The sequence below is a fragment of the Geospiza fortis genome, unplaced genomic scaffold (genome assembly GCF_000277835.1).
Source record: "Geospiza fortis unplaced genomic scaffold, GeoFor_1.0 scaffold125, whole genome shotgun sequence".
In the NCBI taxonomy this organism is placed as follows: Eukaryota; Metazoa; Chordata; class Aves; order Passeriformes; family Thraupidae; genus Geospiza; species Geospiza fortis.
The window spans coordinates 645,154-667,544 of NW_005054479.1; the positions used below are offsets into that span (position 1 = coordinate 645,154).

At 41.3% G+C, this 22,391-nt stretch overlaps 1 protein-coding gene across 1 annotated transcript in view; it reads left to right on the top strand.

Moving 5' to 3' along the window:
* Positions 1-19,313, top strand: part of POLR1A (RNA polymerase I subunit A) — a 35,479-nt gene extending 16,166 nt beyond the window's left edge. Inside the window, 22 exon segments of the mRNA XM_014310049.2 lie at positions 1-204; positions 552-743; positions 1,180-1,323; positions 1,784-1,967; positions 3,263-3,345; positions 3,458-3,616; positions 3,935-4,033; positions 4,873-5,025; positions 5,218-5,300; positions 6,055-6,220; positions 6,714-6,935; positions 7,919-8,133; positions 8,774-8,941; positions 9,599-9,734; positions 10,452-10,609; positions 11,107-11,221; positions 11,834-11,950; positions 12,669-12,950; positions 13,562-13,762; positions 14,506-14,623; positions 15,636-15,800; positions 18,315-19,313. The exon segment at positions 1-204 is cut by the window's left edge and continues 10 nt beyond it. Of these exon segments, the coding sequence (XP_014165524.2) occupies positions 1-204; positions 552-743; positions 1,180-1,323; positions 1,784-1,967; positions 3,263-3,345; positions 3,458-3,616; positions 3,935-4,033; positions 4,873-5,025; positions 5,218-5,300; positions 6,055-6,220; positions 6,714-6,935; positions 7,919-8,133; positions 8,774-8,941; positions 9,599-9,734; positions 10,452-10,609; positions 11,107-11,221; positions 11,834-11,950; positions 12,669-12,950; positions 13,562-13,762; positions 14,506-14,623; positions 15,636-15,800; positions 18,315-18,415 (3,465 nt within the window). The 3' untranslated portion in view covers positions 18,416-19,313.
* Positions 19,314-22,391: the final 3,078 nt, after the last annotated feature.

Here is a 22,391-nt window from a genome sequence, read left to right on the forward strand (position 1 = left end):
ACGCTGCACAGACCCTCCATCCAGGCTCACCGTGCCCGCATCCTGCCCGCCGAGAAGGTGCTGAGGCTGCACTACGCCAACTGCAAGGCTTACAATGCTGACTTCGATGGGGATGAAATGAATGCCCACTTCCCACAGAGTGAGCTGGGCAGGGCAGAGGCCTACACCTTAGCCATCACTGATAAACAGTACCTGGTGCCAAAGGCAAGTACAACTGCCAGATACATTTATTTCTAGATGCAGTCGCTTTTGTTTGTTTTGTCTAATGATAAATGGGATCATTTTTTAAAGTCTGTTTATTTACTTCTGAGGTTTATTTCTGTGTTCTTTCTCCACTTGTGGTTTTGTTCCTTTAAAGAAGGCCCAGTACATCCAAACAATCTTGTTCCTTTGAGTGGCTGTGTCCAGAAGAGATTCAGTAGAGAGCTATGCTGTAATAAGTCCTTTACAAATTACTTAAGTACTTCTATCCAGGGGGAATAATTTTGGGAGCTGGAGGCAGACAACTTATTAACCCCACCACCACCACCTTTTTCTTGTTCCCTCTTTAGGATGGGAAGCCACTTCCTGGCTTGATCCAGGACCACATGGTTTCTGGAGTCAGCATGACACTGCGGGGCTGCTTTTTCACCAGAGAGCAGTACATGGAGCTGGTGTACCGAGGGCTGACAGACAAAAAAGGGAGAATTAAAATCTTTCCTCCGGCCATTATGAAGCCACAGCGATTATGGACAGGAAAGCAGGTAGTTTATAATTTACTGGCTTAAAGAATGCTGGTGGTTTTAAAGTAAGCAAAATGGTAATAATAAAACAAGTGCTGCTAAGGGTGTTTGCAAGGCCAGATCCCATTAACACCATGTAGGTTTTGGTGTGTGTTTCTGAGCTGTAAAAGCCAACAGACAGCTTTTTATTTTTAATTTTAATATATCTAAGTACTGGAAAAATCTTTGCTGTTTTATATTTCTGAATAATTACACATCTCAGCTCACTGATCCTTCAAAGGGTAGAGTAGCAGGAGGATATTCCTGCCTTGTGAGATTTCCAAGCTTTCAAAACTTTGCTGTCAGTGGAAAGAATACATGCAAGATGTTGCTTTTCTCATTCATGCCAGATTTTTTTATGTTGAGAAGCAATTATACAAAAAAAATAATTCCTACCCCTCATCCTGCTTCTTTATAGGTTGTTTCCACATTGTTAATAAACATCATTCCAGACAACTATGCTCCACTGAACTTGACTGGGAAAGCAAAAATTGGTGGGAGAGCCTGGGTAAAGGGACCTGCAAAAGGATGTCTGAATCTTGATTCAATGTGTGAATCTCAGGTATGCAACAACTCTGGGGGTTGGGCTGGGCTGCGTTGTATGAAAATTGTGTGTACAGTGAAGGAATGGGAAGGGAGCAAGGCAGATGACAAAGTTAGAAGCAGATATTTGGCAACAATTGCCAGAAGTGGGTGATTGAAGGATAGGCCTGGGAGTCAGGAAAAATTCTCTGTGGTCCTGACTTAGGTAGATTCCATCTGGTTTTGTTAGACCATTTGTTTTCATTGTCAGAGTTTATAGGTGGAAAAATGCAGGTGGTGTTAGAAGTTTCATTTCTGCTACAAATTCTGAAAGTATAGGTAATCTGACCACATTTAACCATTCACCAACATGTAAGCTTTTAAAACTTAAAAGCTTACCAATTTTCACATGGATTACATGGAAGAACCTGTCGAGGTCATTGTACAATTACAATTAAAATTTCTGTTTTCCTGATTCAAAGCTGTGTTTTATTTTCCAGGTTATTATCAGAGATGGGGAATTACTGTGTGGAGTCTTGGACAAAGCTCACTTTGGCAGCTCTGCCTATGGGCTGGTCCACTGCTGCTATGAGATCTATGGGGGTGAAACCAGTGGGAAGGTGCTGACGTGTCTGGGGCGCCTCTTCACTGCTTACCTGCAGCTCTACAGGGGGTTCACCATGGGTGAGTACCTGCAGCAGTGCCTGCAGCACCTCCTGAGGTCTAAACCACACAGGGTTGGGCATAATGCATGCTAATTCTGTGAATGAAATTCTGCAAAACTGCCCTGGAGTGAGACAGCTGCCTGCCAGCCTTTTTTTGATCTTGTTGTTGGGGTTTTTTTTTTTTTCTTTTTTTTTTTTTTTGTTTTGGGGTTTTTTTTTTTTTTTTTTTTGGTTTTTTTTTTTGGTTTTTTTTTTTTTTGTTGTTGGTACATACCTGGCCTTCTAGGCATAAAGAGAGCATAAAGAGTCTTGAGTATGTCCACCAATTTCTCTTTTCTGTCCTGCCTAGCCAAAGTGTACACAGTTGAAATTTTGTTTAGATCAAAACCTTGTGTTTTGCTTCTCTGAAAAGTAATTGTTGCATAGAAAGCAGAACAGCTGACAAAACAAGATGAAAGAACTTCAAGGGCTTGGTGATCAAGCCTTGCACATCACATTTTACTGTAAATCTTGGTCAATGAGTTTGAAAAGCTTTTATTACAGGTTTTCAAACTTGTGTAAGAGTTATGGAGACACAGTCAACAGTCAGCAGTAGTGAGGGACCAACACAGGGGTATCTTTTGGAGTGACTGATTAACAGGACTCCTGGGAGGCAGGGTTCAAAAGTTAGATAGGAAAAGATAACAAGCCTGGGACCACTGGGCTGTTAAAACATCAGAAGAGAAGTGTGACTGGAGCAGGAGTTTGGGATTTGGTGTTTTGACACAGCCATTTTAGTGACTGTTTTAGTGTCTGTGGCAGGACTCCTCACAAACAGCTCACAGGAGTTCAGGTTCCAGTGTTTAATCTGTTCCCTGGTCCTGTCATCTCAAGGATCTGTATTTTTAATTTATCTTTTTTTTAAAAGCTAAGAAATGCCAGATTGTGAAAAGTTCAACTAATAGGAAGTTTGATGTGGATGGAAGGAAAAAAGCAGTTTGATGTGGCTGGTCGATAAAGCATTAGTTTTAGATTTTTTAGAGACTGTTGAAATTAAGACTCCTTAAATTAGGGAGTTGATTTTGCACTCTTACTGCTTAGTTTATGTTGCTCTTTTATTTTTTTTTCTTTTATGGCTTAAAACTTCTCCATCCAAAAGCTACTCAGATTTTTTTGTTCTTGTCAAACTGCAGACCCTGAGTCTAACCATCAGTATAACTTTAGCTGTGACTTTCTTTCCCATCTCTTCACTCAAAATCCCTGACACCAAATGTGGTTCCTCTCTTGATTTTTTTTCAGTTTAGACCATTGTGTTCTGTCTCTCCTCTTTAACAGGGATTGAAGATATTTTGGTTAAACGTGATGCAGACCACAAAAGAAAAAAAATCATTGAAAGGTCAAGGCAGAGTGGTATTGAAGTAAGTCTGTTTTGCAGATTTATTTTTTCTTCCATAATGCAAAATTTTTGAAATACTGCCTTATTCAATCATGCCTGCTCAACACCTAAAAATTCCTGTATTTTACTTTCAGGCTGTTAGAGTTGCTCTTAATTTGCCAGAAACAGCATCATGTGAGGAGGTCCAAGGGAAGTGGCAGGATGCCCATCTCTGCAAAGACCAGAGGGATTTTAACATGGTTGATATGAAATTCAAGGAGGAAGTGAACAAGTACAACAATGAAGTCAACAAGGTTGGCATTGAGTAATCTGTGCATATTAATCTTGTTTAACTTTCTTATTAAGTTAATTAATGTGGATGAGCAGTGCCTGACTCTTCTGCAGGCTGAAGCTTTCCATCTGTCCCCAGCTTGGGGCTCCACATGCTGCCTCTCCTCCTCCCTGAGTGAGAAGATTGCTTAATATTCAAGATGCTTTTGAAATTATAAATAGGAATGTTTGTGATTGCTCATTGTTTCACTTTGTTAAAGCCTTCCGCAGGAATTTCTCGGGTTTATTATTTTATGAATAACATTTGGTTTTGTTTCCTTCACTCCCCCACAACTCTGTAGGTTTGCATGCCCCTTGGTCTCCACAGGAGCTTTCCAGAGAACAATTTGCAGTTGATGGTACAGTCAGGAGCCAAAGGATCCACTGTAAACACAATGCAGGTAATGCAATAGCCAGAAAATGCTTAGCAGCTACATGTGCTGATGTGATGTGTCCTAGAATATAACTGTTGGGAAGCTCTTGTGGGGATATCTGATACCAGAGCAAGGTTTTCATTCTGGACTTTGGCATGGAAAAATGCTAGAAGAATGTAATAAAGACCTCAGTGGGTGATGGAAGACAGTCACTGTTTATTATAACCTATTTTTGAATCAGTTCTCAGTGCATGAGGGTTTATTGAAATAGCAGAACTGCTTTTGAGAAGGAATGCTGCAGTTTATACAAACAAACCTACTGTAGGAGAAATATCTTCTCCTGGCCTCTGTTGGAGACTGACCCTCTCATTCAACTTCTGAATAGGAACAACATAATCTTTGGTTTTGCTGGAAGTGAAAGGATAAATTTTCATTTTACCATTTGCAACACAGCCACCAAGCTAGAGACACTCTATAAAAATGCCATCTAAAATGGAGAGAATGACCACAGCTCAAAAGGGAGAGCATTTTGGGTTGAGGTTTTTGTTCTGTTTTTAGTACAATGCTGAGAGGTGGTGGTGAGGGTAATGTAGGGACCTAAAAAATATCTACAGTAATTTTAGTTTCACATTTCTGTGTTAAAATAAGTATACAGAACAAGATACTGAGGTAATGTTGAGGATGAGTCAGGGTACTGGAATAATTTTAAAAGCCAGGTGAGAATTGAACAATTCTACATTGAGCTACAGAGCATTTCTGAACAGTTGCCTTTTTTTTACTGTATTTTTCAAGAAAAATCACTAAGCCTATGTGAACAAAAAGCTGGATGGAAAAGTGATGTTTCCTTTTTTCCTGCCCACATTCAGATTTCTTGTTTGCTGGGCCAGATTGAGCTGGAAGGCCGAAGACCCCCGCTGATGGCATCTGGCAAATCCCTGCCATGTTTCCAGCCTTATGACTTTTCCCCTAGCTCAGGAGGATTTGTGACTGGCAGATTTCTCACTGGGATCAAACCTTCTGTAAGTTTAACACTGCTTGTGTTGATACTGAAGTTTATTTAAGTCTTGGTATTTTAATAAAGAGTATCTGCAATTATAGATAAATGGACTTTGCTCACCCTGGTTTCATATGAAGCTTATGAGGAAGAACATAAATTGCCAGTGTTGATGCACTTATTAGCAGAATGCTGATGGTATTGTGCTTGTGTTTAGGAATTCTTCTTTCACTGCATGGCTGGCAGGGAAGGTCTTGTGGATACAGCTGTCAAAACCAGCCGTTCTGGGTACCTGCAAAGGTAAGAGGCCTGCTTTAGAATTGGGGCCTTTAAAAGCTCCTTTTGTGGTTTGGTTGATTTTTCTCTTTTTTCTAAGAGAGTTTTGTAGACTCTAAGTACTTGTATTGCTTAGATTAACTTCACTGTATTTGATTTCTACAAAATAGTCTCAATGCTGTCTGTTGTAAGTACAATTTTCTAGAGATCTAGATCAACTGGAACATTATCAGTTCAAACTTAGCTCTGGCACAAAACAGCAGCAGCTTCTCCTTTTGCAGAAATCTTTTTGTCTGGTACACATATAGATAGGTGTACAAGTTCCAGGCAGCTCTAGTTTTTCTTGGCCACACTGAGTGGCTCTTGTCTTTAGTCAAGCAACACCTCCAGCATATAGAGAAGAAAATGGAACTTTTGAATTGTGTCAGAGGGTAGTGAGGAGTTCTAAAGGAGGGATGCCCTTTTCTTTCAGAAAACTGTTAAAGCATGACAGCAGAAATGGAGAGTAATTTACTGTTTCATTTTTAGTCAGATCAGTCCAAGGAAGCTGGAGGGAGCAGCATGCTAAAAGCTTTACATATTTAGCATTTCACATGAGTGTTGTGTTTATAGGATTTTGGGTTCCAGAATTCCTGACCAGCCCTTAAGTACACTTAAGATGTTGATGAAAACAGTAGGTTTTGTGTTAGAGTTGTATCATTCTTGCTGCTTTGTAGCCTCATAACATGATTTTTCTTATATTTTGGGGTTTTTTCCCATTTTTTCCCCTCTGGAATAGGTGTATCATAAAACATTTGGAAGGACTGGTGGTTCAGTATGACCTGACTGTACGAGACAGTGATGGCAGCGTGGTGCAGTTTCTGTATGGAGAAGATGGGCTTGATATCCCTAAAACTCAGTTCTTACAGCCTGAGCAGTTTCCTTTCATTGCAGAAAACTATGAGGTAGAACAACTAAATCTTAAGTGTTTGTGAGGGGTGAAGGGGAGACTGAAACACATGGTTAACATCTGGCATATCTGTCAGGGATCCAGTGGCAACACTTGTTTGTCTCAGTTACTTTCAAACTAATGTACAATTCTATTTGCCATTGTATTAAAAATATGGAAGCAATCTGAAGTCTGCAGCTTGATTTAAGCATCTCAATTTCAGCAGAGCACCAAGCACTGTCCGTTCTAACTCTGCACTTGAATTCAACAAAGATTAGTTCACTTTTCAGTCTGTCAAGTTTGATTAACTTTTACCAGTATCACCACTGCTCATTATAGAGTGGTGATAATAACATAAAGTTGTAAGGGTTTTGTTTCAGTTGGGTTGAAAACCAAATTTGAAAATTGCTTTATACCAACGACAGCAGATGACCTTCTCAGTTTGCTTTGCCTTTTCTGGTACAGTGAGGATAGAGAAAAGAATAATCATAGAAATTACTTTCTTACAGGTAATCCAGAAGACAAACCATCTGGATGAAGCTTTAGCAAGGATGGAGTCTCACCAAGCTAACCAGCAGTTCAAAGCCATCAAAAAGTGGCAAGCCAGACACCAAAACTCTGTGCAAAGAGAAGGAGGCTTTCTGTTGTTTTCCCAAAAGAAATTGGCAAGTTTGAAAGCACAGCTTCCAGGAGGTGAAATAAAGAATGGAAGAGATCCTGCTACTTTACAGGTAACACAGAGGCAGTTGAACTGACCAAACCCTTCAAAAGAAGTTACAGAATTCAGTATCTTTTTTTAATTACTCTGTGAATCCCAAGTTGCCTTTTAAAGGAATCATGTCAACTATGTGGGTGATAAGCTGAGATTTACTAGAGTCTGTGGGCCCTACTGCTAGGGAAGGGGCTAAAAACTGAGATAAATGTGTTGTTAGGTCATGTTTGTGAATGATTTGGAGGAGTTGTTTCTGTTTATTGGTGGGTTATTTGTTTTTTTCATGTACACAGTGTGAATCTCTTTTACATGGACAGCTGTCTGGTAGCTGGATGAGAGCCTGTTTGAATAGCAAAGATCAGAGAGCTGAGCCAGTCCTGCCTAGTTTTTCCAAAAAAAATACTCTTGCTAAGCCTCTTGTCCATCACAGCACTGGTCTCTAAGACATGGCTTCTAATGAAGATGGTGTGTGGACACAGAATTTAGACAGGTCCTGCTTCACAGTCTTGCTGTCACAAGGAATTATTTTATCCTGGTGGAACTTGGGCAGTTACCATGAAACTCCAGGTTGAAGGTGTTGAGAGATAACTCTGTGAGCTTGTCTGCAAAAGCTGCTTTTCCTAATCAAAGGTTTATTGATTGAGCTATGCTGAATTTGTGTTGCTCTTGACACTTTTTGATAGTAACTCCTAGTTTTTGATTTCACTCCCAGGTAAAATCATTCTTTGAGGCTTTATTTCACTGCTTTCTGGAGTAGTTACTATGGAGTAGTTACATAAGTTGGGGTATTCTTAGGCATGTAAAGAATCTTGAAATAAATTTACTTCAAAAGTGTTAAATATCAGGAAAAGGAGAGCACCATATTTGCAGCTGAGCTGTTTGCTGTGTCTGTACACCCTTACACTGTGCACAGTGTATCCTTTCCTCCTTCACTGCTGCTTGATTGCTTGTGGTCTTATTGTGGATAAACCAGCCAGCTTAAAAACCTCCTCTCATTTTCAGTTGTTGAAGATGTGGTATGAGCTTGATGAGAAGAAACAAAGGAAGTACCTGAAGAAGACAAATAAGTGTCCTGACCCGAGCCTCGGGGTTTGGCGTCCAGATACTTATTTTGCATCTGTTTCAGAAACATTTGAAAAGGGAGTTGAAGGCTATATCAATAAATGGGAATCTGAGAACAGCCGGAGTTACATGCACCCAGCACTTTCTTCTGATAGGTAAAAACCTCTGAGTGTCTTCTTTGCACGGAGCCAAAACCCAAAATACCTTTTGGAGCAAGTTTGCTAAAACTGAAAAAAGTCTTTACCAAGCCTTGTTTCTGTTGTGGCCATTGTGAAGCTAAGCAGTGGGTTTCAAAATGGTTCTTGAAAGCCAGATATGTTTAATGTGCAATGGAGAGGCTCTGGTTATCTGTTCCTTCCACACCTGCATTTTCCATGCTGCTGAGGGCTTTAGCAAAGCCTCTCTGCAACCACAGCAATGTAGTGCTGTCCCCATGCATATAAAATAATACTTTATAGTGATCTTGAAAAACAAAGTGTGCTCTTGATGCACCTTGGAGTTAGCAAGGCTGTTAGCAAGTGCAAGTGGGAGTAAATGGACTCTCTTTTGAGATTCTGGGAATTGGCAGCAGAACTAAAATACAATTTGGCCAAGGCCACAATTCTGTGTTAATGGGCTGTGTTTGTCAGATCAGATGGGGATAGACAATTTTACAGTTTCTGGAGCGTATTTATCTGTAAGCTACCAGGAGAAATTGTCTCAAAGATGTAACTTCATTGAACTGAGCAATGATTCATTCTTTTCTGAGTTTTTTATTTTGTATGTGGAGCTAAACCTCTCATTTCCTATCTGCAGATTAAAGGATCTGTTGTATTTGAAGTGGCAGCGTTCTCTCTGTGACCCAGGAGAAGCTGTGGGGCTTCTTGCTGCTCAGAGCATTGGGGAACCTTCAACACAGATGACTCTGAACACCTTTCACTTTGCTGGCAGAGGTGAAATGAATGTCACATTGGGTATTCCAAGGTGAGAAAGCTGTGTCCTCAATGGGCCCTTTATTTTAGGCACTGAGGTATAAGAGTGTGCTAGGTACACTAGCAGGTATATGTGTGAATATTGAGGGTGAACAGTCCTTCAGTGGCCTTGTAGATTTTGCCTGCTCAGAATACTTCAATGTTTTACAATTTTCCAGTTGTTTTGGTTCATTTTCCAGATACTAAAGATGTGTGAAGGCCCCTTACTCTAATCTGATTTACAAATCATCAGTTTATTTGGAATAATGTGCCAGGTCCTGACCTGGCCTCATGTGGGAGTGTGGGATGCCTTAGATGGGAGGGGATTGTGTTGCTTCAGAGAAGCACAGGAGGGGAAGAACATACAAGGAAGCATCCATCATGCATCTGTAGGGAACAGATCTCATTAGTCCTTCTGTTCTTGGAACAATTTATTATCATCTCTTCTCATAACTGGGGGAATAATCCAGTTGAGGCAGTGGGGCTGCTGTGCCTGGTAGGGAATCAGAACAGAGAAAAGGAGCAGTGCTGTGTAACCACAGCTCTGGGTGCACATGGCTTTGGTGGAACTGCCAGTTACTGCATTCTGCCTCATGAAATAACCTAGATAATTACTTGATTTGCATAGTGCTTTTATGGCATAATTGGAATGATTATTCTTTGTTTAAAGGTTGAGGGAAATACTGATGGTGGCCAGCTCAAACATTAAAACACCAATGATGAGTGTTCCTGTGCTCAATACCAAGAAAGCTCTCAAAAAGGTGAAACAGCTTAAGAAACTGCTCACAAGAGTGTGCTTGGCTGAGGTGAGCCTCCTTTCCAGTGCATCCTTTGAGAGTCAGCCAAACAAACTCTGCTCTTTGAGCTCATCAGTAGTTTGCTATGCCATAGTCTTTGGCTTTTTCTCAAGCACATTTTCCTCTGTCTGTAGAATTGGAGGGATTCTGTTTTGTCTTTGAGACAAGCTCATCTGGCTGTGATTGACATAGAGCTCAAATGTTTACCTTTCTATCTGTCCCCCACTCCTTCCTAATCTCACACAGATGGCTGTGCTCAGTAGAAGCAGAACATGTGTCTCTGTGGAGATTCACTACACTGTGTTCTGTGTTCCCTTCTTTCTGGCAGTGCACCCTTGTGGTCTCCTCCATGCCCTCCCCCTTCTATTTTTTCACTTCTTGTGAGTTGAAAGCAGCAAGAATCAGGTTAAGACTTAGCTGTGTGCTGGAATGCTGTCCTGCTCTGTGAGCATGGTCAGTAAAATGAAGTTGTAGGCCCCCTGAGAAGGGTAATCTCTTGTGAAGGAGTTGGATGGGGGGTGAGGCTTTTCCAATATTGTCTGAGTTAATTGTTGGGAAGACAAAAATGCATTAGGGTACAGTCCTTTTGCCCAGGAGCAAAGCCTCCAGAAAAGTTTGCCAGTTAGCCTTGAGTAATTCTGGTTTCCTGTGAAAACCAGAACTGCAGGAAACAAATGAAATGTTTTCATCAAAGGAGTAACATTCCTACTTGGGAACGTTTTGTAGGTCTTGGAGAAAGTGGACATTGAGGAATCCCTGCATGTGAAGGACAAGCTGAACAAGCATCGCCTCTACAAAATCAAATTCCATTTCTTGCCCCATGAATATTACCGAGAGGAGAAGTGTGTGAAGCCCAGGCAGATCTTGCACTTCATGGAAACAAGGTAAGTTTGCTTTCAGATGCTTTAATATTTGCTCTTCTTTTGCCTTTTTATGGGCTTTGCATGTGGTTGATTACAGCTGGTGTGGCTTTTAGAGCAACAGTTCCAGCAGAGTTGCAAAAAAAATTACACAGTTGCTTTTGGGTCTCGAATAAAATTGACAATTTTACTATTCAAGTCCAGTAATGAACCATTTCTTCTGAAAGTCAATTTGATGTGCAGATTTTATATCCAGGTGAGTGTATAATTTTATGCTTTGGATGCACAGCTACATCTGTGACAGTAACAGAGCTCATACCAACCTTTTGATTCCTAAATGAATGAGAAAGGGCTGAGAAAAATTATTTGCATTATCCTAGAAGTATTTTTGCATCCAGCAGGAAATAATGTCCTTTTATGATTTGTCTGGCTTGTTAACCAAAATATATAAATTTTTTGACAGCTTCATATTTTCTGTGGCACTGCTGAGCTTTGACATTCTGAGTTGCTTCTTCTGTCAGGTTCTTTAAAGTTCTTCTGGAAGCAATTAAAAGGAAGACTACAAAGATGGCATCTTTTAATGAAGTCAGCACTCGGAAGACAACTCGGAAGGATTTAGATGATGACCAAGACAAGGTACAAAAAAAACATCACTTGAAAACCAGCTCACTTCCTTTCAATGTTGTTGAGAACCAGAACTGGGAAAGTGTAGCATGTTTCAGTGCACACCAAATGTGTGAATACGAAATTACTACTGAAATACTTTGTATATAAACTGTCTTTGCATTCTCATAAAATTAACAAGAAAATTGAAGTTTTTGTGTATTATTTCCTGATTTGCTTAAGACTCTGAAATTGCCTGTTCATTTTAGCTTCTTTGGGGCAAAAACATACCACTCTTCTTGCTCCCAGATCAGTCCTGTTGGAGCAGCAGTTGTCAAAACTTTAGGGAAGGTCCTTTGTTCACTGGAATGCTTTTGCATGTTCCTTCACTCCTCTCCCATCAAGGAATGTCAAAGCAGAGTGACAGCCTATCCATCTTGTAGATATTAAGCTTGTTAAATGTTGCAGTTATCAGGAGTATGAGTTCATTTCTTTATAGTAGTGGGCATACAGAAATTATTTTCTCTGTAAAGGTAGAGCATTGAACAAGAGATTGTTAAATTCCAGATGTTTGGCTGAAGCCTTTTGATGCTGTTGGTACTGACTAGCAGTCAGCCTGATCATCTGTCTGACATGGATTTTTAGACACTGAATAGTCTGGAAGCTGTAGCAGAGGAAGAAGAGAACATTGTTGATGCAGAAGCTGATGAAGGGGATGGTGATGCTACAGAAACAAAACGGAGGAAGAACCAGGAAGAAGAGGTAATGACTTTATAGGTGCTCAGCACTGCTCTTTAATTCCCTATTTCTTCTGTGTTTGACTTGGGAAGGAAAACTTTCACTGAAACAAAATGCTGAAAAAAACCACACCCCACTTGAGAGGGAAATAGGGGTTCTCTCCTTCTTTGGGCTGAAGAGTTTTCATTTGTCTCTTTTCTGAAGCTTTGTTCTTCAGGCATTTGGGTGGATGTGTCTGGCAATCAGGCTGTGCTGAAGTTCACCTTAACTTTACCTTTTGCTAATTTCATGCTATTCATTGTTTTTAAAACTTTACTGTGGTCGTTAAAAAATAGTCTCCCTGCATGTTTCTCTGTGTTCAATACTTCATAATTAGCTCTTAAAAGATGGAGTGCTGTAATTTCAGCAAGAGAGTGGGGTAATTGAAAATCCTGAGGGAATCCCATCATCAGAGTTGGATTATGGGAAGAAATTGACCTTCTCAGGGAGAGCAAACTAAATTTTGCTATAGTCTCAACATCCTGTAGCATCCTAGACCGTGCTGAGAAATAATGGTAAGATTATAAAGAAATAAAGACTGAACCTAATCTGTTGTATTATTTTCTTTACAACAAAATTGCATTTTCTCTGTGCTGTAGGGGCAACTCAGCAGTGAAGAACATTCCAGAACTGAACTGTTCATGGTGTGCTGTGTCTCTGTACAGGTTCTGGCTCAGATAAACACAGTGTTATTTCTTTGCAGGTTGATTATGAGAGCGAAGAAGAGAATGGGGAAGAAAACGTTAATGAGAATCCAGAAGATGAAGAGGCTGAATCTGAAAAAGAAGAAGGGACTCCTGGTGCTGAAGAGGATCAGAACAGAGCAGAGGGTGAAGATTCTCAGCATCCTTCCTTTGTGTCTCAGACTAAAAAAGGGAAAGATAAATTGCTTAAGTCAGCAGAGGTGCGAGTGAGCGCTGTTATGGAGAGCCACCCATCCATACAGGATTACACCTTTGACACTGAAAATGAGCTTTGGTGTGAGGTAAGGTGGAACATCTCTGGGTGGTTGGACAGTGGTTGCATGTAGCTCCCATAACAAATGGTTCTTTTCAGTGCAGTGGTGCTGTTCTGTCTCAGCAATCCCATATGAATACAGAAAGTGGCACTACAAATGTATTTTTAGTAATAGCACTACAAATAGCATTTTTAGTAATTTCTCATTTTCAGAGCACCTCATGTAACTTTTTCTAAAAACAACTTTTTGACAGGTTTATTGTGTTTTAATCTTTTAGTATGTGATGGTCTGCTGTGTAGCCCTTAATGAATAAAAGCAATGGCTGAACTGTTGATAACCATGTAAACATCTTAAAAACCAAATAAAAACCTTAATAAGCATATACCTGTCCCACTCAAAAAAAAAAAAAAAAATCTGTCCTTGTAAGTTAGACACCTCAAAAGCAATGTGGATGAACAATCCTGGAATGGGGAGTTCACATTACCACCATTCACCTCTAGTTCCAGTCAGACATTTATGTTCCTTAACACACAACGAGGGTAATTCCACTTGTCGGCTTTTTGCCTGAAGAGAAGTGGGCTGGTTATTGAGCCTGGTGTTCAAGCCTTCTTACATGTGTTGGTTTTTTTCCCCATCAGGTTTCCTTGGCACTGCCACTGACCAAGGTGTACTTTGACCTCTCCTCCCTGCTGGCATCCCTGGCGCGCAGCACGGTGATCCACGAGGTGAAGGGCATCACACGCTGCCTGCTCAATGAAAGCACCAGCAAGGAGGGAGAGAAGGAATCTGTTCTCCAGACAGAAGGGATAAACCTGGCAGAGCTCTTCAAATACTCTGACGTGTGTAATCTATTTCTAATCCCAGACTTCAATGTTCTTTTGTGCTCTGGGGGAGACGGTGGATGATGGATGTCATTTCAATTTCTCAGGGGTGATGTGGAGCCTTTTCAGCTCCTGAACTGTCTTCCTCCTCCTTTTTATCCCCAGATGTATTCAGTGGAGCCTTTTCTCAAGGGCAGCTTGCAAATCAGTGTTTGTGCAGCAGCCAGGGCCTAATGACAGATGATTTCACACCATTCTTCTCTCTCATGTCTCTCTAAATGTTACTTGAGGGAGTTCTTCCATCTCAATGAATTGCAGTGCTTGGAGATGAATAGTTCGGTTATCCCATCTAGGCCATTGCTCTCCAAATACAGGATTGTTTTAATCTGCATCTTCTCTTTTGCTAATAGTTCTGGCTGTCTGAGCCACACTGGGCATTGCATTGTGTTGTTTGGAAGACTTTAACTTGTTTTCTGGTGTGTTTTCTTAGCTTGCTTTTTGTGATTTCAGTTAATTTTCTCCTGTGGTGAATTTTGACTCCAGTGCTCCTATTCATCTATTTAATGCTACTTAACACAAATCCTCAGAATAATTTTTCTCTGTGTTTGACAGCTAGGCTGCTGCCTAGTTTTCTGTAACTGTTAGTGCTGCTTAAGTTCATGAAAAATGTAGGAAAAAATCTGTCTTAGCTTAGCTTAAGTTATTTAGAAATACAGAGCAACTGTTGTCCTAACTTGTGTCTCTATTTTTTCTACTTTCAGATTTTGGATCTGAACAGACTTTATTGCAATGATATCCATTCCATGGCTAAGAACTATGGAATTGAATCAGCCCTGAGGGTGATTATAAAGGAAATAAAAGATGTATTTGCTGTATATGGTAGGATTTCTTTGTATTTTTATAGTCTTTAATAACATTAAGATAGGAAAATACAGACACATGCTTTCAGTTATGGTTTTGCATGATCTTTTCATTTATGTGCTTATTTTTAGGTTGCAGGTTTTCATTGTTTTAATTATTTTCGAGTATTCTGTGAAGACCTTGCTGGTTAATTATTAGGTTTCTTTTAATCAGTAGGAAATAGGTGAGGTTGAATTTATTCCCCCTTCACAGAGTTCTTCCATTCTGGTATATTGTTTTGCAAGCTGCACGTTTCAGACCAATTAATTATTAATGTCTGAGGAAGCCAGCTGTTAGACTTGTGCAGTGGCCCTGAGAAGAGTCTTGCTGTGAAATAAACTATTGAAAATAGGGAAGATTAATACAGTGGGAATTTTAGCAAACAGATTTGCCAGCTGGCAGCCCAGAATGGTCTGACCTTCAAGTTGTTTCAAGAACTGCTCAGTAAATGTTCATAGAGCTGTTAATGACCCCCATTACACTGAGTCCACAAGTGTTATTTAGGAATAAGTGCATTTTTTTTTAGCCTAAACAGGGTTTTCTGTGAATGCCTGATGTCATGCACAGAGGACATCAGAGCCTTTCTGACTCTGGGGCCCAGCTAATCCAGGCCACCAGGTGAGAGGCAGGAGCTCTGTCCCTCCCAGACGGATGGATGTGTGATCCCCTTCTGTGCAAACAAGGATGGTGCAGACATTTGCTGATTTCATGTAGAGAAACTCTGCTGCCTTACAGCATTCTTAACATTGCAGTTTCCCATTCCTTTCATTTCAGTTTGGAGAGATACTGGTTTGTATTAGAGTGAGGTCTGCCTCTCTTGGATATTTGAGGGGAGCAGTTAAACCAGAGACACACTGCCAGAAGAATGTTAATAGAGATGTTCTCCAAGCTGCTTGGATTCAAAGGCTTTATTTTAGACCTGATTTGTTTAAAAAGCCCCACAGACTTAGCCCTTGAATGCTCTGATGATTGGTCTTCCTTGTGTTTTAAGGCATTGTGGTAGACCCTCGACACCTTTCACTTGTGGCAGATTACATGTGTTTTGAAGGAATTTACAAACCACTGAATCGCATTGGAATTCAGTCCAACTCCTCCCCTCTGCAGCAGATGACGTTTGAAACCAGCTACAAATTCTTGAAGGATGCAACAATGATGGGTAAATGGTTTAGTTTGAGATCTCTTGCTGCAGCATTTCACATATGCTTGGTTTCTGTCATAACTTTCCAGTATTTTGAGTAATGCATAATTACATTAGAAAATATGCCAGAGGCAGATATTTAAAATAAGCCTTTGCCTAGGAAAATGTTCCAGATGTTTTTAGTAAAATTCCATCAGCTTAAATAAAGCCAGGTCCCACATGTAGTCTGTGGGGTCTGTGACTCCTTTCTTTAAGAATTAGATGGGCATTTTTACAACAAACTTTAAGGTTGTTAAGATTTGTTATAGCTAAGCTTTATAACAGGCTACTAAATCTGCCTTTTTCTGTCTCTACTATTAAAATTGTCTTCTCTGCTTTGTTTCTGTGCCCATGTTATAACTTCCATATCTTTTCCAGCCTTGCTATTCAGCGTTTTATTTTGAGAACAGACCTGGCTGTTACTCTGATTTAGCTCTTTATCTTCCCTTTTTTCCCTCAAACACAGAGTCAGACTCATTTGTCTAATGGTAGGTTTCTGGTGCCATTTGAGATTGCCAGGAGTATCCTTCTGCCCTCAGTTGCCTCTCTGGAAGGTGTAGAGATCACAGGGCTGTGTGGATCATCTAGGATGTTTGGAGCAGCACTGGCCATCTACATTTAAGGCCTTCTATCAAAAAAGCCTCATGCTTTAAGTCTGTCACTTGGCAGCTTTTGTGATCTCAGCCTCTTTGGATACTAATTACATCTCCCTTTTGCAAATAAACTTGGTTTCTGTCACTTGCCAGTCAGATGCTTGCTTTGCAGATGCTGCTGTGCTGTGTCCTAACAGAAATGGGGACAGCTCTCAGCATGATCTCTTCAGCTCTTGTCCTAAACTGCCTTGCACTGACATCAGAAATACTTCTATCACTGAATTCCTTTTTGCTAATGCTGTTTTTTACCTTTTCTTGGAAGAGAGATTGGGTTTTAATAGCATTGGTTACAAGTGACTTAATTAATCTGAAAATTGTGAAGAAATCTGAAAAGTGTAAATCCAAGGTGAAATTAAAGAGAAGAGGATGTTTCTCACTCAGTTTCACCCTGTGGATTTTTGTTGTATCACATAGTGACTTAGAAATTAAATCAAAGGAGTTTTTTGCCAAGTGAAATGTAATGTATGGATAATATTATGAATGAAGACATTCAGTGCATGCTGACAGAAGGGCAGGGTGGCTTGGCAGGAACTGCACTGATTACAAGCAGAGGGAGTTAATGATTTCACCACGCTGGAAGTCAGTCATAATGGGGATCGTAGCAGCCTGGATCTAATTTGCTTTAATGTAACTGATAATTTGATTGTACAGTTCAAGAGACACTGAGAGGGTGCCTGGGGCTGATGCCCTGAGCAGTGGAAAGCAGTAGGAAGGAAAGGAGCCCTGAGCAGTAGGAAGGAAAGGAGGAGGTTTGTGAGGACGTGCACAGCTGAGGTGAGCAGGGCTGTTGAAGCACAGGCTGCTCAGCAGGGCTCCTTGTGCAGGGAGCGAACTGCATCAGCAGAGAGATCCCCTGGGCTGTTTGCTCAGAGAATGACTCTTTGTTCACATCACATGAGCAAACAGGGCAGCACGACTGTCCTGTTTAACCATCTAACAAAGGGGCTTTTTTTTTCTTCAGCTGACACACATTTAGGAGCAGCTATTTAATTATCCAGCTGTGGCTGAGATCAGAGCAGTGAGCACATGCTATACACAGTGCTGTGTGTGCTCCTGCCCCCACCCTCTGCATGATGCAAAGCTGAGTACATTTTGCTCAGTGGAAGAAAGATAACCAAACTTAGCAGAAGTTTAACAATTTTATTTCCAATTTCCTACTGTGCTAATGATAAACTTGCAGCTTGCTGTAGTTAAGATGAATGAAAACCAGCCTGAATGCTTACAAAAACAGTGGAAGTAAAACAATCCCAGCCAGACATGTCATCTGGAGTGCTTCCAAATTTCTGTGACACTATTTCGCTACAGTGAGTAACCACAAAATCAGAGGAATTAATGGAATGTCTCTCCAGTGAAAAGTTCTCTTCATATCTAGCCAGAGGGATTTAAAATACACATCAAAGGGATTCATGCTAACAAAGGAAAAAGGCAGCAATGACAAGGGAATCTTTCTAGTTTTGTCTCACATGTATTTTTTAGTGATCTATTTAGTCACCAGGATGTGTTTGCTGGAAGGTCAAATCTGTGTTCTCTTAGAATTCAGACTGTTTTGTCTTTCCATGTGGAATCAGGAGGTTTTAGTAATGTGTGGCCTAATTATTTGCTTGGACCAAAGATGGGGATGAGATAGTAGTGGTTGTAGGAGGGTTAGAAAGAGTTCTGGCCTCTAAACTCCCAGAAATCCCAATTCAGTGTGAACAGCAGGTGGCAGAACCTTTCTGAACCTGGGGGTGCTGAACCAGATGGCTTCTTGCACATAAACCAAAACGATTTCTTTCCAGCAATCACCTTGGAGAATCCTTTGGGAACCTCCTGATAGGATTTTGTTTGAATTCTGTTGCAGGTGCCCACGATGAGCTGCGATCCCCTTCGGCCTGCCTGGTGGTTGGAAAGGTTGTCAAAGGAGGGACTGGCTTGTTTGACCTCAAGCAGCCCCTGACATAGAGTTCTGGTGGAAACTTAAGGATCTCCTTGAAATGTTCATCATGAGAGCTGCATGTGCTCCACAGCTACACAGTGAGGGCACGTGCTGTGTCTCCAGATGCCCTTCCTGTGCCAACAGGTTTCTTTATCTGGATACCCAATGAGCCTTATCTATTTAATGAGTATAGGAGCTATCTTTTGATCCAAAGAAACACTTATGTACAGTTCATCAATGTAAAAAATGAGGTTGGTTACATAGAAAAGAAAAAAATGCAGGAGTCAGTCTGGGTCTCAGGCTGTGCAGCTGTTCTGGCAGGCAGAAGTGAAAGCAGAATCTGTTTATGCTGTCTGACATCTGTGGGGCAGAATCCCATCAGGGTAGATAGTGCCAGTTGCCATTGGTCATTAACATGACAAATTTCTAGTACTGGAAATAACATTGCAGACTGGCAGGTGGAGCTGGGCACTGCTGTGCTGAACCTCAGCAGTGCATTGGAGCATTGTGCTTGAGGCATTTCCTCTCCTTTTGCTGCCCTTGGGTGCACTGACATGAACTTGTTTAAACTTCAGAGGATGCATTTTCCTATTCTGCTGCTTCATTTATTATGAAGAATGTGTCTGTGACACAGTTCCTAAATTTCTTTTAGCTGAAGAGTGAAATTCAGAGTTTTCACAGTTTCTATAGGCATTTCCAATGCTCTTTTAACTTCTTTGGGTAGAATAGATCTCCCACAGTGAGAGATTTGATTTTTGCTAAAGATTTGTTCCTTAAATGCCAACATGAGCTGCTGTAGGAGTGACTGTGAAAGACTCACGTAAGAATTACCCAAACAGAGACTGTAAACTATTTTTGCTTAAATATTCTGTATCACAGAGGATATTTAATAAAAGAAATTGCAAAGAAACATTCTGAATGCCATATTATGTGGTTGTGTTACCAAGGGGAGTTCACTTTTGATTCAGCTGGCTGTTAAAATCATGTGACCCAGGGCTGTCTGCCACTCCTCAGAAATCAGACTCATTTATATATTCTATTTTAATCAGGATGCACTGCACACAAGTAGCTAAAGCTCTTTGGAGTTTGCTGACTGCCATCTAGACAAGTTTTCTAACAGATCTCAGTGCCCAATTATTCTCACTGGTACCTCTGCACCAGTGGGAGTGCCAGAGCAGAGGAAGGCCACTTCCACGGGGGCTGCACTGCGGGGGATCAGATCAGATAGTGGGCTGTGTTGATTTAGGATTGTGAAAGAGCCTCTGTGGAGTCCCTTGACTGCCTCTGTTCTGCCTCAGCCCCTTAGAGCTGTGTCACATGTCCTGCCAATTGCACTGAAGCTTAACAAATGCCTTAACTCAGCAGGTGTCCAGTTTCACTTTGGAAATCCCTGTGAAACATTTCCTTATGTCTTTCTCCAGTCTTAGCACCTGCTTTGTAGTTGTCAAAAACATGATTCAGCAAAGAATCATGAGAGATTCAGTTTGGTACAATTTAGCAAACAGATGGGAAAGAACAAACATTGTACAAAAAGGTTTTTACTTCCAGGTTACATCTGTACTGGTACAGACTGTTTGTTGAGGGATCCACAAAACACGTTCAGAGTCCTGCAGTGAAGAACACATTTCCTATCTGGAGATGTGGCATCCCTTGGTGCTCAGAATAGTTTGATCTAAATAACTCATTCATTCAAGTGAAGTGGTTTCTCAGTGCTGCTCCCAGTAACACTGCTGATTCTTTAGCTAGAGCCACTTGGAAAATGGGCTCAGGCTGTGGCAGGATGATCCAACTTTCCCTTTCAGTGCTGAGTTGCCTTTAAAATATTGGCATAGACCAGGATCCAAAGCCTGATTCTGATTGTACTGATTGGCATTGTAGGAAAGTCTCCTGACAAAATATTGGCATAGACCAGGGTCCAAAACCTGATTCTGATGGTACTGAAATATTGCCATAAACCAGGGTCCAAAACCCAATTCTGATTGTACTGAAATATTGCCATAAACCAGGATCCAAAACCTGATTCTGATTGTACTGAAATATTGGCATAGACCAGGGTCCAAAACCCAATTCTGATTGTACTGAAAGAATTGGCACTGTAGGAAAGTCTCAAATACATCTTGGATAGAAAAAGGAAGTGAGTGGCTGTCCCTGTTCATGGACAAAAGTGATAGGGGAGAAACACAGCCTCAGATGAGAGGCCATATCTCCAAGGCTGGAGAAAGGTAGATATTTTGTCATATAAATGGGTTTATTTTATACTGTGAAGGAGAAGCAGCTGAGGTAGCAACTGCTCCTCATCCCTGGTGTGAGCAGATTGGCTTGTGGATCATCTAAACTGCCCTTTCTGAGAAAGGAATGTGGGTTTGCTTAGAATTCATGTGTGTGCAGAAAACAGCTAGAAAAAAGTCCTGCTTCATGTGGTTAGGAAACTTTACCTTCTTTTCCCATCCCATGAACCTCTGTTGCATCTGGATCTTTTATTTTAAAAGTCTGTTTTCCTCCTGGCACTCATTGCTCTCACTATACAGTGCTTTTTGAGGAAGTGTGAGCCACCTCCCCCCAAACACAGTGTGGAAAAAGGCTGCAGTAATGGCTGGGGCTCTTGCTGCTTTGTGATTATTTGCAACAGACAAATGAGAGTCACTTTTGGCATAAAGGACCCCAAAGAGTGAGCAGTACATGAGATTTTGTAGAGAGGAGGAGATCATGATTGAAAGGCTGGAAGAAGGGAACCATCCCTTCTCTTGGCTCTCTGCTGCACTTCAGGGTGCCAGGATATCCCAATGCTGTGGAAACACAGGAGGAATGAGGGAAGAAAAAGCAACTTCCAAATTGTCTCCCTTTCTTTATGTCCATTAATAATAGTATTCAATCTGTCTGGAAAAGTAAAGGGTATAAGCTTGAATGTGCACTCCAGGGATGGGCTGCTGAATGTATGAAGATGTGAAAGCTGGGGAAGAGAATTTTTGAAAGCTGCAATTAGGAGAATTCAGAGTTGCTCAGCCAGAAAGAGGAAGCAGTGATCCTCATCTGGTCCCATGTGCTTTGGCAAGCAGGGCATAAGCTGTGGGTTTATTCCTGCTCACTCGAGGGTGCACAGAAATGTGGCTGGGGGGGGGCAACTGTGTTAGTCTGTAGAGGAGGTAACTTTGGGGAGCCCTTATAGCAGCCTTCCAGTTCTTAACAGGGGGCATAAGTAAGGGAGAGTGATGTTTTACATGGGCAAAAACTGAAAGAGATTTACATTAAATGTAAGGGAGAAATTCCCTGTGAAGGTGGTGACACACTGGGCCAGGCTGTCCAGAGAAGCTGTGGCTGCCCCATCCCTGGAAATGCTCAAGGCCAGGCTGGATGGGGCTCTGAGCAACCTGGTCTAGTGGAAGGTGTCCCTGCCCATGGCAAAAGGTTGGAGCGACATGAGCTTTAAGGTTCCTCCCAACCCAAACGATTCTGTGGTTCACACCCACTTGCTGATGCAGATTTGTTACCTTCAAGACAGAGATAACAAATGTTTTCAGTGTCTTGGTAACAGTGAATCAGCTTCTATTTGCTCAGGAGTTGGAATGCAAGCTATGTTCAAGTCCAATCAATCATAATAGAAGGCTTGTTTTTCTCAGTAAATGATTAAAAACTCCTAAATTGGGCAATGAGAATGAATACAAATCGGAATTCGTTCCTCTTTCATCTCAAAAAGCAAAGCTAAATATTAGAAGACAGGGAGCAGGAAAGTTTGTTTTCCCAGGTCACTGGTTCCCATGTTGCTGTGCTTGCGTGGGTCAGTAACCAGGCAGTGGCCACAACACAGCTCCCCGAGATCTTTAATCATTCAGAGCCTTTCTGGACAAACCACTTGATGCTTGCCAGTAAGTGCTGAAATCTGGAAGCAACCTCATCTGCTGAGGAATTTGCCAAGTGGGAGAGCATGTGGCAGCTCAGGGACACTTCCCACAAGGTCAGACTGTGGTGACCAGGCCGTGCTCCAGGACGTGGCTGGCAGCAGGC